The sequence below is a fragment of the Bombina bombina genome, chromosome 6 (assembly GCF_027579735.1).
Source record: "Bombina bombina isolate aBomBom1 chromosome 6, aBomBom1.pri, whole genome shotgun sequence".
In the NCBI taxonomy this organism is placed as follows: domain Eukaryota; kingdom Metazoa; phylum Chordata; class Amphibia; order Anura; family Bombinatoridae; genus Bombina; species Bombina bombina.
The window spans coordinates 299714238-299733034 of record NC_069504.1 but is presented as its reverse complement, the minus strand read 5'-3'; the positions used below and the strand labels follow the sequence as shown (position 1 = coordinate 299733034).

Here is an 18797-nt window from a genome sequence, read left to right as displayed (position 1 = left end):
AATAATAATATTTCAGAAAAATAGGTACAATTAATTAAATTGTTTTTGCAATATGTATACAGTCATATGTGTATGAGCAACTAAGGCAGCTAGAAAACAGGTCACCATGAACAGAAAAATCCAGGAATGTTGCTTGTCATGTGAGAAACAAATAGGGTAAAACATATAGGGCTAGATTATGGGCCCCATGTACTAAGGTGTCAAAATAATTGCATTCGGCATATTAAATATACCCGCCAGCATTTGCACATTGCGGAATCAACTTCTTTACATAAATGTACTAAAAATCAACCCGTACAATATTGCGTCTAATCTGTATCGAAGACAGTCGGGTTATTGATAACTTTGAAGCTTCGCTCGACACGAAAGTACAAAGTTACAAAGCTGTCTATGGCCTATTGAACGATTTTTTAACCAAGACCACCATCAATGCATTGATAACTTTGGTCAGGTGCCTAGAAAATGTATACTGGCTTATGCCAATTATGATTCTTGACACAGCCTGGTAGGAGCCCGTTGCAAAAAGTGTCATGCTGCCAGCAGTTTTAAAAGTCCAAGTATGGCTTGTGACCACGCCGTCATTGGCTCAAGGTATTCTGCAATTTTATTGCAAAGGTCCATTATAGCTTTTTTGTCCAGATGGAATCTCTGGATAACCTCACGATCAGAAAGGGTTTCAAAACCCATACGAAGGAAGAAAACTCTTGGCCCTCTCCTTCTTCGATGTTCATTATTTTCCACAGGTGCCTGGATAGCCCTTCTCCCTCATAGTTGAATAAAATTAAATATAAACAAATGAAATATTGTCTCCATGTTCATCCACTGCTGGCAAACAAATAATTGATTTTGAATTGTCCAGTCGCTTATTTATAATACTCAACCTGGCATCAGTCTCATACCCCTTAGGTTTTCTATTATGTTCACTACCTAAATGGTCGTGAAGCAAAGTACACAAAGTTAATGCGAAAGTTTGAGCAAACAAATTAGTTGTAATATTGATAATTTCATTAATATTTGATGACGATAGATGATTTCTTTTGTGAAAAAAAGGGCTTGGATCGAGCAGTTGCGGAAAAGTACGATTGCAATTGAAAAAAAATGGAATTTAGCTTTGATCTCGGCTTTGTACATGGAGTCCTATAAGTGAAACGTTATTTAATGCTCCCGTTTGTGCGCATTGTTTAGCACTCGTAATACAAATTGAAAGTAAAAAGTTTTCACTCTCGTCTTGTAGAAGTCAACGGAGCAAAAAAATTAAAAAAAAATCTACTTTCTTGCAAACCTGACCGCATATTCTCAAGTGAGCTAACATGAAATGAAAATATGATAATTTCACATTTAATGTTCTTCACAGAGCTGAATATTTTCTATTTATTCATAAACACATATTTCTACATATATCTGATGTTGTTTTTTCAGAAATATATAGTTATACCTATATATATATACATGATATATATAGATAGATAGATAGATAGATAGATAGATAGATAGATTTATATATATATATATATATATATATATATATATATATATACATATATATATAGGAATATCTATGTACAAATACATAAAACATATTCCCTTATGTTCAGAATATTGGAATGTGAAATATTTTCATGTTTTCATCTACTTGACTGCAAAGGGCTGCAATGCACTTTTATTTATACATATGTTTTTGCATGTGCATATATGTCTGTAAAGTGCTCACATTTTAAAACAAGCAATATATATATATATATATAAACATACAGAGAGAAGTGCACTCACAGGAACAAACAACTGGCTCAATAACATTGTTGGCCTGTTCTATGGCGATTTACCACCTGGGTGCAACTTTTTAGCCCAGTAATGCTTTTCATAGAATAGAACTTTCCAGTAGTATATTAGTCTGATCCCGCCTATTACGGCCAGTCCAGCGCCGAAATACCAGGCAATTCCTCTCTGAACAAGGAACACAGCAACCCCAGACGATCGTTTCAGCCTTCATTGGGCCTCGGCAGTGAGGTGTAGCTATATTCCTCTAAGCACACTGAGCAAGAAGTCCACGTCTGGTTGCCCCATTTTCCCATAGGGAGACTAAATACATACAGAGAGAAGTGCACTGACAGGAACGAACAACTGGCTCAATAACATTGTTGGCCTGTTCTACGGCGATTTACCACCTGGGTGCAACTTTTTAGCCCAGTAATGCTTTTCACAGAGTAGAACTTTCCTGTAGTATATCAGTCTGATCCCGCCTATTACGGCCAGTCCAGCGCCGAAATACCAGGCAATTCCTCTCTGAACAAGGAACACAGCAACCCCAGAAGATCGTTTCGGCCTTCATTGGGCCTCGTCAGTGAGGTGTAGCTATATTCCTCTAAGCACACTGAGCAAGGAGTCCATGTCTGGTTGCCCCTTTTTCCCATAGGGAGACTAAATACATACAGAGAGAAGTGCACTCACAGGAACGAACAACTGACTCAATAACATTGTTGGCCTGTTCTATGGCGATTTACCACCTGGGTGCAACTTTTTAGCCCAGTAATGCTTTTCACAGAGCAGAACTTTCCTGTAGTATATCAGTCTGATCCCGCCTATTACGGCCAGTCCAGCGCCAAAATACCAGGCAGTTCCTCTCTGAACAAGGAACACAGCAACACCAGACGATCGTTTCGGCATTCATTGGGCCTCGGCAGTGAGGTGTAGCTATATTCCTCTAATCACACTGAGCAAGGAGTCCACATCTGGTTGCCCCTTTTTCCCATAGGGAGACTAAATACATACAGAGAGAAGTGCACTCACAGGAACGTACAACTGGCTCAATAACATTGTTGGCCTAACCTATGGCGATTTACCACCTGGGTGCAACTTTTTAGCCCAGTAATGCTTTTCCCAGAGTAGAACTTTCATGTAATATATCAGTCTGATCCCGCCTATTACGGCCAGTCCAGCGCCGAAATACCAGGCAATTCCTCTCTGAACAAGGAACACAGCAACCCCAGACGATCGTTTCGGCCTTCATTGGGCCTCGTCAGTGAGGTGTAGCTATATTCCTCTAAGCACACTGAGCAAGGAGTCCACGTCTGGTTGCCCCTTTTTCCCATAGGTAGACTAAATACATACAGAGAGAAGCACACTCACAGGAACAAACAACTGGCTCAATAACATTGTTGGCCTGTTCTATGGCGATTTACCACCTGGGTGCAACATTTTAGCCCAGTAATGCTTTTCACAGAGTAGAACTTTCCTGTAGTATATCAGTCTGATCCCGCCTATTACGGCCAGTCCAGCACCAAAATACCAGGCAATTCCTCTCTGAACAAGGAACACAGCAACCCCAGACGATCATATCGGCCTTCATTGGGCCTCGTCAGTGAGGTGTAGCTATATTCCTCTAAGCACACTGAGCAAGGAGTCCACGTCTGGTTGCCCCTTTTTCCCATAGGGAGATTAAATACATACAGAGAGAAGTGCACTCACAGGAACGAACAACTGACTCAATAACATTGTTGGCCTGTTCTATGGCGATTTACCACCTGGGTGCAACTTTTTAGCCCAGTAATGCTTTTCACAGAGTAGAACTTTCCTGTAGTATATCAGTCTGATCCCGCCTATTACGGCTAGTCCAGCGCCGAAATACCAGGCAATTCCTCTCTGAACAAGGAACACAGCAACCCCAGACGATCGTTTCGGCATTCATTGGGCCTCGGCAGTGAGGTGTAGCTATATTCCTCTAAGCACACTGAGCAAGGAGTCCACATCTGGTTGCCCCTTTTTCCCATAGGGAGACTAAATACATACAGAGAGAAGTGCACTCACAAGAACGAACAACTGGCTCAATAACATTGTTGGCCTGTTCTATGGCGATTTACCACCTGGGTGCAACTTTTTAGCCCAGTAATGCTTTTCACAGAGTAGAACTTTCCTGTAGTATATCAGTCTGATCCCGCCTATTACGGCCAGACCAGTGCCGAAATACCAGGCAATTCCTCTCTGAACAAGGAACACAGCAACCCCAGATGATCGTTTCGGTCTTCATTGGGCCTCATCAGTGAGGTGTAGCTATATTCCTCTAAGCACACTGAGCAAGGAGTTCATGTCTGGTTCCCCATTTTTCCCATAGGGAGACTAAATACATACAGAGAGAAGTGCACTCGCAGGAACGAACAACTGGCTCAATAACATTGTTGGCCTGTTCTATGGCGATTTACCACCTGGGTGCAACTTTTTAGCCCAGTAATGCTTTTCACAGAGTAGAACTTTCCTGTAGTATATCAGTCTGATCCCGCCTATTACGGCCAGTCCAGCGCTGAAATACCAGGCAATTCCTCTCTGAACAAGGAACACAGCAACCCCAGATGATCGTTTCGGCCTTCATTGGGCCTCGTCAGTGAGGTGTAGCTATATTCCTCTAAGCACACTGAGCAAGGAGTCCATGTCTGGTTGCACCTTTTTCCCATAGGGAGACTAAATACATACAGAGAGAAGTGCACTCACAGGAACGAACAACTGGCTCAATAACATTGTTATATAAGAAGTTGCACCCAGGTGGTAAATCGCCATAGAACAGGCTAACAATGTATTGAGCTGGTTGTTCGTTCCTGTGAGTGCATTTCTCTCTGTGTGTATTTAATCTCCCTATGGGAAAAAGGGGAAACCAGACGTGGACTCCTTGCTCAGTGTGTTTAGAGGAATACTGCTACACCTCACTGACGAGGCCCAATGAAGGCCGAAATGATCGTCTGGGGTTGTTGTGTTCCTTGTTCAGAGAGGAATTGCCTGGTATTTCGGCGCTGGGCTGACTGTAATAGGCGGGATCAGACTGATATACTACAGGAAAGTTCTACTCCGTGAAAAGCATTGTTGGGCTAAAAGAAGTTGCACCCAGGTGGTAAATCGCCATAAAACAGGCTAACAATGTATTGAGCTGGTTGTTCATTCCTGTGAGTGCATTTCTCTCTGTGTGTATTTAGTCTCCCTATGGGAAAAAGGGGAAACCAGACGTGGACTCCATGCTCAGTGTGCTTAGAGGAATACTGCTACACCTCACTGACGAGGCCCAATGAAGGCCGAAACGATCGTCTGGGGTTGCTGTGTTCCTTGTTCAGAGAGAAATTACCTGGTATTTCGGCGCTGGACTGCCCGTAATAGGCGGGATCAGATTGATATACTACATTAAAGTTCTACTCTGTGAAAAGCATTGCTGGGCTAAAAGAAGTTGCACCCAGATGGTAAATCGCCATAGAACAGGCTAACAACGTATTGAGCTGGTTGTTCGTTCCTGTGAGTGCATTTCTCTCTGTGTATATATATATATATATATATATATATATATATATATATATATATATATATATATATTTAAAACAGTTAAAACCAGACAATGCATAAAAAAACAAAATAGGAAGTCCAATGAGTCCATACACATGCTTTTTACCTGGAATTGTGTTATCCAAAAGACATCCAAAGAATCCTCCAACAAACATATGTGTTGTGAAAAGCACCGTTAACGTTTGATCAAGTTCTTTTATTCCTGTAAAATAAATAAATGCAGTTGTTAATATTTATTGGTTGTTTTTTTTGTATGCACATTAACTTATGTTTATTATGAGAAAATTAATAATTGTATTTTACAACAACGTGCACTATTGAGATTTAAAATTAATATTTTGGAATGTACTCATAAATTCAGATTCTGTTGCCAAAACAATATTTAATGAAAAAAAAAGTTATATGTAATTTATTTGCATTGTCACCTCATATTCAGGCAAAATCTTTGAAATAAAAACCTTCGGCTAGATTACGAGTTTTGCGGTATGAGTAAAAAAGCAGCGTTATGAGTTATAACACTGCTTTTTCACTACCGCTGCTATTATGACCCTTGCAGGTTTAGGGGCACCGCACACTTTTTTGGCCGTACCGCATATTAACTTACGCAATTTGCGTAAAGTCTTTTTTCAATGGGACGATATTACAAAAATTTTCTGGGAGGCCAAAAATTGAGCAGTACAGCCTATCCCGCAAGATTCGTAATGCATTCTAATGTCAGTAGTTATGAGTTTTATGCTACAAAGCTGTAGCATAAAACTCATAACTAAAGTGTTAAAAAGTACGCTAACACCCATAAACACTTGTTAAATATTATTAAACCCTAATCTGCTGCCCCCGACATTGCCGACACCTACATTATACTTATTAACTCCTAATCTGCCACTCCAGACATCGCTGCCACTATAATAAACATATTAACCCCTAAACCGCCATACTCTTTCATCGCAAACACTAGTTAAATATTATTAACCCCTAATCTGCCGCCTATAACATCGCCGCCACCTACCTACAGTTATTAATCCCTAATCTGCAGCCCCCAACGTCGCCGCCACTATATTAAATTTATTAACCCTTAAACCTAAGTCTAACCCTAACCCTAACACCCACTAACTTAAATATAATTAAAATAAATCTAAATAAAAATTACTATCATTACCTAAATTATTCCTATTTAAAACTTAATACTTACCTGTAAAATAAACACTAAACTAGCTACAATATAACTAATATTTACATTGTATATATCTTAGGGTTTATTTTTATTTTACAGGCAAGTTTGTATTTATTTTAACTAGGTAGAACAATTACTAAATAGTTATTAACTATTTACTAACTACCTAGCTAAAATAAATTCAAATTTATCTGTATAATAAAACCTAACCTTACACTACAATTAAATAAATTACCTAAATAAAATACAATTACCTAAATTACAAAAAAACAAACAAACACTAAATTACACAAAATAAAAAAAGACATGATCAGATATTTAAACTAATTACACCTAATCAAAATAAAAAAAGCCCCCACAAAATAAAAAAAACCCTAGCCTAAACTACCAATAGCCCTTAAAAGGTCCTTTTGCGGGGCATTGCCCCAAAGAAATCAGCTCTTTTACCTGTAAAAAAAAAATACAAACACCCCCCCCAACAGTAAAACCCACCACCCACACAGCCAACCCCCAAAATAAAATCCTAACTAAAAAAAAACTAAGCTCCCCATTGCCCTGAAAAGGGCATTTGGATGGGCATTGCCCTTAAAAGGGCATTTAGCTCTATTGCTACCCAAACCCTAACCTAAAAATAAAACCCACTCAATAAACCCTTAAAAAACCTAACGCTAACCCTGAAGATCAACTTACAGTTTTGAAGACCGGACATCCATCCTCAAAGAAGCCGGGAGAAGACCTCAGCAAAGTGGCAAGAAGTCCTCAACGAAGCCAGGAAAAGTCTTCATCCAAGCTGGCAGAAGTCTTCATCCAGGCGGCATCTTCTATCTTCATCCATCCGGCGCGGAGCAGGACCATCTTCAAGACATCCGGCGCCGAGCATCCTCTTGAAACGAAGTCTTCTTCCAGAATGAATGTTTCTTTAAGTGACATCATCCAAGATGGTGTCCCTTGAATTCCAATTGGCTGATAGAATTCTATCAGCCAATCGGAATTAAAGGGGAAAAAATCCTATTGGCTGATGCAATCAGCCAATAGGATTGAGCTTCAATCCTATTGGCTGATCCAATCAGCCAGTAGGATTGAGCTCACATTATATTGGCTGTTCCAATCAGCCAATAGAATGCAAGCTCAATCCTATTGGCTGATTGCATCAGCCAATAGAATTTTTTCACCTTTAATTCCGATTGGCTGATAGAATTCTATCAGCCAATCGGAATTCAAGGGACGCCATCTTGGATGATGTCACTTAAAGAAACATTAATTCAGGAAGACGTCTTGGATGACGTCACTTAAAGGAACCTTCATTCGTCTGGTAGTCGTCGGATGAAGAGGATCCTCCTCGCCGGATGTCTTAAAGATGGACAGCTCCGCGCCGGATGGATGAAGATAGAAGATGCCGCCCTGGATGAAGACTTCTGCCCGCCTGGAGGACCACTTCTGCCGGCTTGGATGAAGACTTCTCCCGGCTTTGTTGAGGACTTCTTGCCACTTCATTGAGGACTTCTCTCGGCTTCGTTGACGATTGATCTCCGGTCCTCAAAACTGTAAGTGGATCTTCGGGGGTTAGTGTTAGGTTTTTTTAAGGGTTTATTGGGTGGGTTTTATTTTTAGGTTAAGGTTTGGGCAGCAATAGAGCTAAATGCCCTTTTAAGGGCAATGCCCATCGAAATGGGGAGCTTAGGTTTTTTTAGTTAGGATTTTATTTTTGGGGTTGGTTGTGTGGGTGGTGGGTTTTACTGTTGGGGGGTTGGGTTAATATTATTATTTTTTTATTAGTATAAAAGTGCAATTTATTATTATTTTTAAGTTGATTGACCAGATAGCATTTGCATCTGATAGGTGACATTGCTTCCTAGTGTCATCTTATATGGGATAATTTCAGTGTGTTCAAACCAACGTTATATCCAAAAATGTTGTGGGGTACGAAAAGGGATCATTTTTAACTTTTAACATTCAGATAAATCATATAGAAGATTATGATCAACCCCTAAGTTACCTTCGGATTTTAAAAATATGTTGATTATAACATTACTCAAAATTACATTAATGGGTTTGCACACAGATGATGAATACATATTGGACTAATTAGCACTTTCGCTAGAGTGTTAACTGCGCTAGAAGTAAACTTTTTGTGCTAGTCAGGTTACGCTGCTATTACGAGTTGAAAGTAAAAAGTTTACACTCCAGTGCTAAACCGATGAGCGCAAAAAAGCCAAACTTACACTATCGCTTGCGTGATAACCTATTCCCCTATAGAAGTCAATGGAGATTTTTTTTTACATCCAACTCACGTGCTGACATGAATCGACATAACACCCCTACTCTAATAACCCCAAAACCACCACATAGCCCACCGCAAAATATCCACTACACTGTTAACCCCAAACTGTAAGCCCCAATGCAAAGTAACTCACTACACTATTAACTCCTAAACCACCAGCCCCCAACACAAAGTAACCCACTACACTATTAACCCCTAAACCGCCAGTCCCCCAACATACAAAAAAGCACTAAAATATAAACCCCTAACCTAACTACCCCAAAGTTGTTGTTTTTTAATAGTAATGATAGGTTGTTTTTCTTTATTTTTAAAGGTAAGATCAGATGTTTTTAACTTTTACATGTAGGTGTGAAGGACTGGTGGTTTAAGGGTTAATAGTGCAGAAATGTACTTTGCAGTGGGTGTAGCAGTTTTGGGGTTAACAGTGTAGATACTTACTTTGCAGTGGGGTGTGTGGCAGTTTAGGGGTTACTAGTGTAAAGAGGTAGTTTGTAATGTGGGGGGTGGCAGTTTAGAGTGTAGTTGATTCCAACTTTTTCCACCGGAAAAACTCTTTAAGCAACCTTTTAGGTAACGTAAAAGTTTGAGCTGTAAATGCATTTACATTCAACTTGTAATACGAGTGCATATTACCACTCAATGCTACCCATAGAAAATATGGGGATCGTAAATTACCAAGAGTTCACTCAAACGAATTTTTGATCATTTTAACAGCATGCCACTTGTAATATGGATTTGAGCGTAAAGAACACTGCAATTTTGCAAACATGTTTACGCTCCTCGTGCTAATGATAGCGTTCCACTTGTAATTTGATCCATTATTGGCTATACTTTTACTTATAAATTGGCTATGTATTTTTTGCTTCTCATTTATAATGAGTAATTTAAAGGGAGCTTCAAAAAAGGGTATGATAGAGTATGGCGTCACAACCAAATATTTTATAATAAATCATGTAACAATGAGAGGGTTAAAAATAGCTTTTGGTGGCATACCGTTCCAATGAAAATAACTGCAAAATACCCCAAAGATGCATGCAATACCCTTAAGAAATGATGTCTTATGTTGGTCTTCAGTTGGACAACCCTTTCTTGAGGCATCAACAAAATTCCATACATATTTAAAGTCTCCACTCGCCTTTTACAAATCTACTATTTGTGGAAATCAAACAGATGACTAATAATTATGCTCTTAATCCCTGTCTATTTTTTTTTTTAATTTTCAGCTTGTCATGTTAGGGAAGCTTGAGGCATTTTGATCCAGGTGTGCAATCTATTTATTGAAAATTAGGTAAAACTATTTTAAAGCTTGTTTGTGAATTTTTGAACTACCAAGAAAATCAAATAACATAAGAAAACACATATTTGAAAATAAAAAAGACAACATGTGTGTAATCTATTTTACTAGCATAAACATTTTTTTTACATAAATAAGGTACTATGTAAATGTAAATTTTTCATTATATTGTACCGTTGGCAATTTTGCTTGAGATTGGTATAAGGCCAGATTCAATGTGTGTGAAACAAAAGACGCAGCTGTGATAAAGATTTAAAGGGTTTACCTAGTGGTGATTTGCCTTTAGGAGCTTAATGTTTAATGTGAATTCAGCTCTTGTTACATTAGGCCTTTATTAAACTCAATGTAACGAGAGGTAAAATTCACTTTAGACTTCCTATTATGGAATTTTTGTACAGCAGTGCAAGTGAGGATACAAACACATACAATTTCAGTTTGTATTTTTGCTACATTAAATATGATATTTAATATTATATTTTATTTGTCTTGCACTGGCATCTAGAAATGTAGTAAGCAACTGAAATAACAGTGATTGTGAATGTTTTTGGACCTGACTGCCTACAGTTAATGTCAGGTCCTAAACCTCCCCATATAAGAGAAATAGCACAAAATCTTTAGGATTTTTTTTTAGACCTTGGATTATAATGTAGGAGTCTCTGTTTAACATATAGAAAACAACATAGCAACATAAACATTTTTAAATTAAAATTTGTGTTTCTATTTTTTTAAGAGCCATACTATACTGACAAGACGTCTTAGAATATCTCGCCTGAGCGGTGAGGTTTTGAATATCAGCATCCTAGGGTTAACCAATTTATGGATCTCAAAGGGCCAACATTACAAATTACCCCATTCTTATTTACAATGGGTGTTAACAGGTTACATTTAAAAATAATAGACTCCTCTTTCTTCATTGGTGTCAGTGACTGTACCATTTTTACTCCAAGGGGTTAAATAGCATATCTGTCAACCAACAGCACCAATACTGCACTTTTTTAATGCCTCCCTCAGTAAGGAATGTAGTAATAGTTCAGTATATGTAACGTAAAATTCAGAAAGAATTTTGTAATGTGCACTAAGCTTTCGATACATTTGTGCCACTACCCATTCTGAAATAAGATATGTAGAATAAAGGAACAGGTATAATAAAAATAGTGCTAAATAAGAAAAACCTTCAATTTAGTGTTAGATAAAATTAAAGAACAGAGGATTGATTTTATATTGTAGTTGATGTCTCTCCTATAATCTGGAAATAAGTGTATCCTACACTAACAGGAGTTTAAGGAACTCACTTTGAACACAGCAATGATGCAAATATCTGTTTTGGCAAATGCATTAAAATAATCAAACAAATCACCCATACATTAAATAAGGAGCATAAACATGTTACACTCCATGGGGGGTAGTTATCAAGCCGTCAACCTCAAATACGCTGGAATTCCGCAGCGTATTTGTGGCGAGGCTGATTCGCCTTAGTTATCAAAGGCTCGAGACTGGCAAAAGTAGAATTTTGTGACGTAAGCTTCGATCCGCCGGACTCAGTCCGACACAGATCGATTCTTACGTCACTCCAGATGTTCCGCACACAAGTGCGGCACAATCTCACTACTTTTGCTAGTTATCAAATGACTAGCAGGTACGCTCGGCACTTTTACGGCCCAGCGTACCTGGTTTTCAAACCGCCACCCCTGGAGGCAGCGGATCCCATAGGAATCAATGGGAGTCTGACCATAGCGAAAGTACAAGTTCGCTGCTGCCAGACATCCCATTGATTCCTATGGGAGATGTCTGCACCTAACACCCTAACATGTACCCCGAGTCTAAACACCACTAAGCTGTCCCCCCCTACACCGCCGCAACTAAATAAAGTTATTACCCCCTAAACCGCCGCTCCCGGAGCCCACTGCAAGCTACTCTATACATATTAACCCCTAAACCGTCGCTCCCGGAGCCCACCGCAACTATAATAAATGTATTAACCCCTAAACCGCCGCTCCCTGAACCCGCCGCAACCTATATTAAATGTATTAACCCCTAACCTGCCCCCCCTACACCGTTGCCACCTATAATAAATTTATTAACCCCTAATCTGCCCCCCTACACCGTCGCCACCTATAATACATTTATTAACCCCTATCCTGCCCCCCACTACGCCGCCGCCACTGAAATAAAATTATTAACCCCTAAACCTAAGTCTCACACTAACCCTAATGCCCCCCTAACTTAAATATTAATTAAATAAATCTAAATAATATTTGTATTATTAACTAAATTAATCCTATTTAAAACTAAATACTTAACTTTAAAATAAACCCTAATATAGCTACAAAATAAATAATAATTTTATTGTAGCTATTTTAGGATTTATTTTTATTTTACAGGCAACTTTCAATTTATTTTAACTAGGTACAATAGCTATTAAATAGTTATTAACTATTTAATAGTTACCTAGCTAAAATAAACTGAAATTTACCTGTAAAATAAATCCTAACCTAAGTTACAATTACACCTAACACTACACTATACTTTAATAAATTATTCCTATTTAAAACTAAATACTTACCTGTAAAATAAACCCTAATATAGCTAAAATATAAATAATAATTATATTGTAGCTATCTTAGGATTTATATTTATTTTACAGGTAACTTTGTATTTATTTTAGCTAGGTAGAATAGTTATTAAATAGAAATTAACTATTTAATAACTACCTAGCTAAAAGAAATACAAAATTACCTGTAAAATAAATCCTAAGCAAAGTTACAATTAAACCTAATGCTACACTATCATTAAATTAATTAAATAAACTACCTACAAATAACTACAATTAAATACAATTACATAAACTAACTAAAGTACAAAAAATAAAAAAAGCTAAGTTACAAAAAATAAAAAAATAAGTTACAAACATTTTAAAAATATTACAACAATTTTAAGCTACTTACACCTAATCTAAGCTCCCTAATAAAATAACAAACCCCCCCAAAATAAAAAAGTGCCCTACCCTATTCTAAATTAAATAAAGTTCAAAGCTCTTTAACCTTACCAGCCCTTAAAAGGGCCATTTGTGGGGGCATGCCCCAAAAAGTTCAGCTCTTTTGCCTGTAAAAGAAAAATACAACCCCCCCAACATTAAAACCCACCACCCACATACCCCTAATCTAACCCAAACCCCCCTTACAAAAACCTAACACTAATCCCCTGAAGATCATAATACCTTGAGTCGTCTTCACTCAGCCGAGCAGCGATGGAACCGAAGTGGACATCCGGAGCAGAAGAAGTTAATCCTCCAAGCGGCGCTGAAGAAATCTTCCATCCGATGAAGTCATCATCCAGGCGGCGCTGAAGAAGTATTCGATCCGGGCGATGTCATCTTCCAAGAGGCGCTGAAGAGGTCTTCTATCCGGGCGATGTCATCTTCCAAGCCGGGTCTTGAATCTTCCTCCCGCCGACGCGGAACCTCCTTCTTCACCGACGGACTACGACGAATGAAGGCTCCTTTAAGGGACGTCATCCAAGATGGCGTCCCCTCAATTCCGATTGGCTGAAAGGATTCTATCAGCCAATCGGAATTAAGGTAGGAAAAATCTGATTGGCTGATGGAATCAGCCAATCAGATTGAGCTTGCATAATATTGGCTGATCGGAACAGCCAATAGAATGCGAGCTCAATCTGATTGGCTGATTAATTTAATGATAGTAATTTTGTATTTCTTTTAGCTAGGTAGTTATTAAATAGTTAATAACTATTTAATAACTATTCTAACTAGCTAAAATAAATACAAAGTTACCTGTAAAATAAATATAAATCCTAAGATAGCTACAATATAATTATTATTTATATTGTAGCTATATTAGGGTTTATTTTACAGGTAAGTATTTATTTTTAAATAGGAATAATTTATTAAAGTATAGTGTAGTGTTAGGTGTAATTATAACTTAGGTTAGGATTTATTTTACAGGTAAATTTCAGTTTATTTTAGCTAGGTAAGCTATTAAATAGTTAATAACTATTTAATAGCTATTGTACCTAGTTAAAATAAATTGAAAGTTGCCTGTAAAATAAAAATAAATCCTAAGATAGCTACAATATAATTATTATTTATATTGTAGCTATATTAGGGTTTATTTTAAAGGTAAGTATTTAGTTTTAAATAGGATTAATTTAGTTAATAATAGAAATATTATTTAGATTTATTTAATTAATATTTAAGTTAGGGGGGCGTTAGGGTTAGGGTTAGACTTAGGTTTAGGGGTTAATAATTTTATTACAGTGGCGGCGGTGTAGTGGGGGGCAGGATAGGGGTTAATAAATGTATTATAAGTGACGACGGTGTAGGGGGGGCAGGATAGGGGTTAATAGGTTTAATATAGGTTGCGGCGGGTTCAGGGAGCGGCGGTTTAGGGGTTAAACTATTTATTTAGTTGCGGCGAGGTGCGGGATCAGCAGGATAGGGGTTAATAACTTTATTATAGAGGGCGACGGTATAGGGGGGGCAGGATAGGGGTTACTAGGTATACTGTAGGTGGCAGCGGTGTCCGGGAGCGGCGGTTTAGGGGTTAAAACATTTATAAGACTTGCGGCAGGGTCTAGGAGTGGCGGTTTAGGGGTTAGTAACTTTATTGAGTTGCGGGGGGCTCCGGGGGCGCCGGTATAGGGGGTAGAACAGTGCAGTTTAGTGTGAGTGCTTAGTGACAGGCTAGCAAGAAAGCTGTCAAACAGCCGAAGAGCAGCGAGATCGGATGAGTGATAACTCTCACAGTCCGCTGCTCATCGCCCCGCGGCTTTTTGACAGCTTTATTTCATAACTTAGGCGTTTTTTTTCAGGTCCGTGGCGGCGAAGGTAGGCGAGTTTAGGCGGGCATATTGGGCAGGCGAAGGCAGAAAAGTAGACGGCTTGATAACTACCCCCCAATATGTTGAACTTAAGTTATTTTATATACGATTTATCCCAATGATAAATAAAACAAAATATTAGTGCTACAGGACTCTGTTTTATACTAAACAGGATGTTGTTTACTTCTGAAACACTGTAAGTTCTGCTATATTTTTGTTTTCCTAAGTTTAAGAAGAGAAACTGAAATAAATCATATTACATAACAACAAAGTGCCATCACACTGAGAGATGCATAGGGTATTATTTCTTCCAATTTTGCCAATAAATATTGTGACAAAAGAGTGGGTGCCCAAACTCACTGATGGGGGGTTGGGCCCACATGGTTTCCCTTATTCTGTGTTTTGGGGCTTGCCTCTCATGCATCTATGTCAATAACAGTGGTGTATTGCTATTTGTACAAATTATGTCACAAGCCAGTGTACAAAGAAAGATTTTCACAGTCTCTGCTTAAAAGACTGATTTACATATCTGAGCAGGCTGCTTCAAAGCAGAGAGTTAATTACTCATGGCAGTAAATCTTCTAGGGACAAAAGTCCATCTATTACCCTCAGATCTGGCACTTCAAAAGGCTACATTTGTACATCCTCAGCCAGACTGACGACAATCTCAGCAGGTGATCAGGGGGTTGGACTGAGAGCTGTTAACAGTGATGCCCCTCTGTGTACTGGGTTATGATTGGTTGCTAAGATCATCGCTAGGGGGCGTGCTGTGAGCTGACAAGAGAGGTGAGCAGTTTTAAAAACCACTTTGCATGGGAAAAAAAGAGCGTTATTCCAAGTTGCCTGAACTGTACAGGGGTTGATTACCCAAGAACTCTCTAAGGGACTATAACAAGACTGTGCAAGAGGGCTATTTGTATTTACCTGGATTCTACTGACTGTGGCTGATAGAACAGGGTAGTTTTTCTCCTAGCCCCAAAGTGAGTGTGTTCTTTCTGTATTTTGTGTATTTCTGTGTGTTTGACTATTTTTAGTGAATAGGGTACAATTTATTTCACCATTTGTTTTGCTCATTGAAAAGATCCCAGTTAAACAACGGTATAGAGTGCTGGTCTCCCATGACAAACATAGTAGTATATTCTTTTAAATATTTATCAAATGATTTATACAAAAATAAAAAAGTCCATAAAATGTAATTGATAAGCTTTTGCCACCCTTCTCATTCAGCTCATGTAACTTAATCATACTGTCCACTCAGATGTTATTTTTGGGTGGAGGGATCTAGTCTAATATCTTCATAAATGGTTTAGCGTTAATCTTGAGGGGGCATTGAAATGTTACCCAACTTAATTGATCATAGGGCTTATTGGTCTTTATAGGACCCTGAACCCCACTGACTATTGAAGGGTCCAACTAACATAAGAAAAATCCTCACCTCATTAGGAGAGATCTACATTGAATTTATAGAAGCAGTACAAATGTCAAAAAAACCTTAATCATCTGCAGCAGAGGTAATTCTTAACATTAACAAAATCTACAATGGACACAGGCACATCAGTACCCATTGACTTTTTTTTATTCAGGGGCAAACAAAAATTCACTTCTTAACCGAGTGACAGATTACCTATTACTAAAATGTATTTATTAGTAGCATAGACAGGGAACAAGGAAGGAAAGAATGACTGGTACACCAAAGCCTATTGCTGTCATCTGCAAATACTATCAGCAAATAATGCAGAGAAATGCCAACTTCGTCTCTGTTGGTCCTGGCTGGAAGCCATACTCAAAATGAGAAGGTTTTTTTTATTTTGTTCTTTTTTTACATCAATGTGGCCCATAGTTTTAACAGCAGGAAGAAAAAAAATTGACACTGCAAATCCATTAAACATTTAGAAAAAAAGTCTCAACGAAAATAAATAAAAGAATATTTAAAGGAACACTAAAATAATTGTAAACAACTTTCCAATTTGCTTCCATTATCAAAATGTGCACAAACTTTTTATATCCACACTTTCTGAGGTACCTGCTGAGCATGTGCAAGAATTTACAGTAAATAAATATATGCAATTTGTGATTGGCTGTTGGTTGTCACATGATACAGGGGAAATGAAAACTGAACTAACTGAAATTAGTCCAAAAAAAAAATCTACTACTCATTTGAAATTCAGACTAAGGGGGATATCTATCAAGCTGCCAACCTGAAATACGCTGGAATTCTGCAGCGTAATTGTGGCGAGCTTGATTTGACCTAGTTATCAAAGCCTACAGACAGGAAAAAGTTGAAATCTGTGACATAACATATAATCTGCCGGTCTCAATCTGACACAGATCGATGCTTACGTCATTACAGATGTTCCGAATACACATTTGGCACTATTTGACACTTTTTTCAAAGTTATCAAATAGTTAACAGTTACGCTTGCGACTATTCCGGCCCAGCATACCTGGTTTTCAATCCGTCACCCTGGAGGCCACGGATGCCATAGGAATCAATGGGAGTCTTAAAGCAGCGAAAGCTTATGTTCGATGCTGCCAGATATCCCATTGATTTCTATGGTAAAAAACATGTAACGTTTACACCTAACACTCTAACATAAGCCCAAGTCTAAACACCCCTAATCTGCTGCCCCGACATTGCCGTCACCTACATAATGTTATTAACCCCTATTCCGCCACTCCCGGATACCACCGCAACTAAATAAAAGTATTAACCCCTATCCCGCCGCTCCCAGACCCCGCACCAACTAAATAAAAGTATTAACCCCTATCCTGCAGCTCCCGGACCCCACCACAACTAAATAAATGTATTAACCCCTAAACCCCTGGCCTCCCACATCACTACCACTTACTAAACCTATTAACCTCTAAATCACCAGCTCCCCACATCGTCATAAACTAAATTAAGATATTAACCCCTTAACCTAACAAACCGCTAACTTTACATTAAAATTACAACATCCCTATCTTATAATAAATTTAAACTTACCTGTAGAATTAAATTAAACTATATTAAACTATAAATTGGGGGGCGGAGCCAACCTTTGAAGCAACCAGACGTGTTCTCAAGGAGCTCCCTTCCCCTGATGAACCGGACTTTGGATTAGTTTACTTGGCCCTGCATACTCTATTGCAAGAGGTCAGATTATTTGGTACTGAAATGGCGGTATACCAGGAGGTTGCTCCTCTAACTATTCTTGCCTGCTTAAAAGAGTTCAAGCTCCAAATGGACAGTGCATTTGAACATTTGTGTCATGCTGTGAGAGCTATTATGACACAGCACCATACCCCGGAGCAGGCTGTGGAGACCATCACTACGCCATCGGCGGGTAGTATACACCTACCTTTACCCTGTGACCAGACCGCTTTAAAAGCCCAGCATGTACCTCACTCACCGAGCGCTGGGGAAGATCCCTTCTATGTCCATATGGATTTCACTCGGGGAGATGCGGCCGCACCCTTGCTGCTGGAGGCAGTGGGAGATCGGAGGGAGATCGATCTTGTTATTTATCCGCCCCACACGGCTGTGCTAAGTCGGGACTGTAGCTCACTTCACAGCGTTGTTAAAAGTATGTGGGCTCAGGATGGAGACTCGACACTGGCTGTTAGTAGTAATCTTAAGGGGCAACACACTATTTTTCAGCATTGCACCAAACGCAGTAGTCTGAGTGGAGGGTTATGTGGATTCAAGGGAGACACATCTGTAAGAAAATTCTCCCTGATGAGACCCAAGTCAGTTGGGATCGCTTCCCGTCAAGGGGCATACATAGCGGTTGGCATTGGGTGACAGTTTTATTTATAATTAAAAAGCCTTATAAGCCGTTATACATTTATTATTCCTGCTACCCTTATCTGTTTTCCCACAAGACTGTTTCAGGACTCCTTGGGCATTAGGCCTTCAC

General features: G+C 38.8%; 1 protein-coding gene across 1 annotated transcript in view; it reads right to left on the bottom strand.

Moving 5' to 3' along the window:
* LOC128664402 (solute carrier family 23 member 2-like) overlaps positions 1 to 18797 on the bottom strand; it is a 391187-nt gene that overhangs the window by 3041 nt on the left and 369349 nt on the right. The window contains exon 10 of the mRNA XM_053719234.1: positions 5423 to 5518. Coding sequence (XP_053575209.1) covers positions 5423 to 5518 — 96 coding nt within the window. The remainder of the gene's footprint in view (positions 1 to 5422; positions 5519 to 18797) is intronic.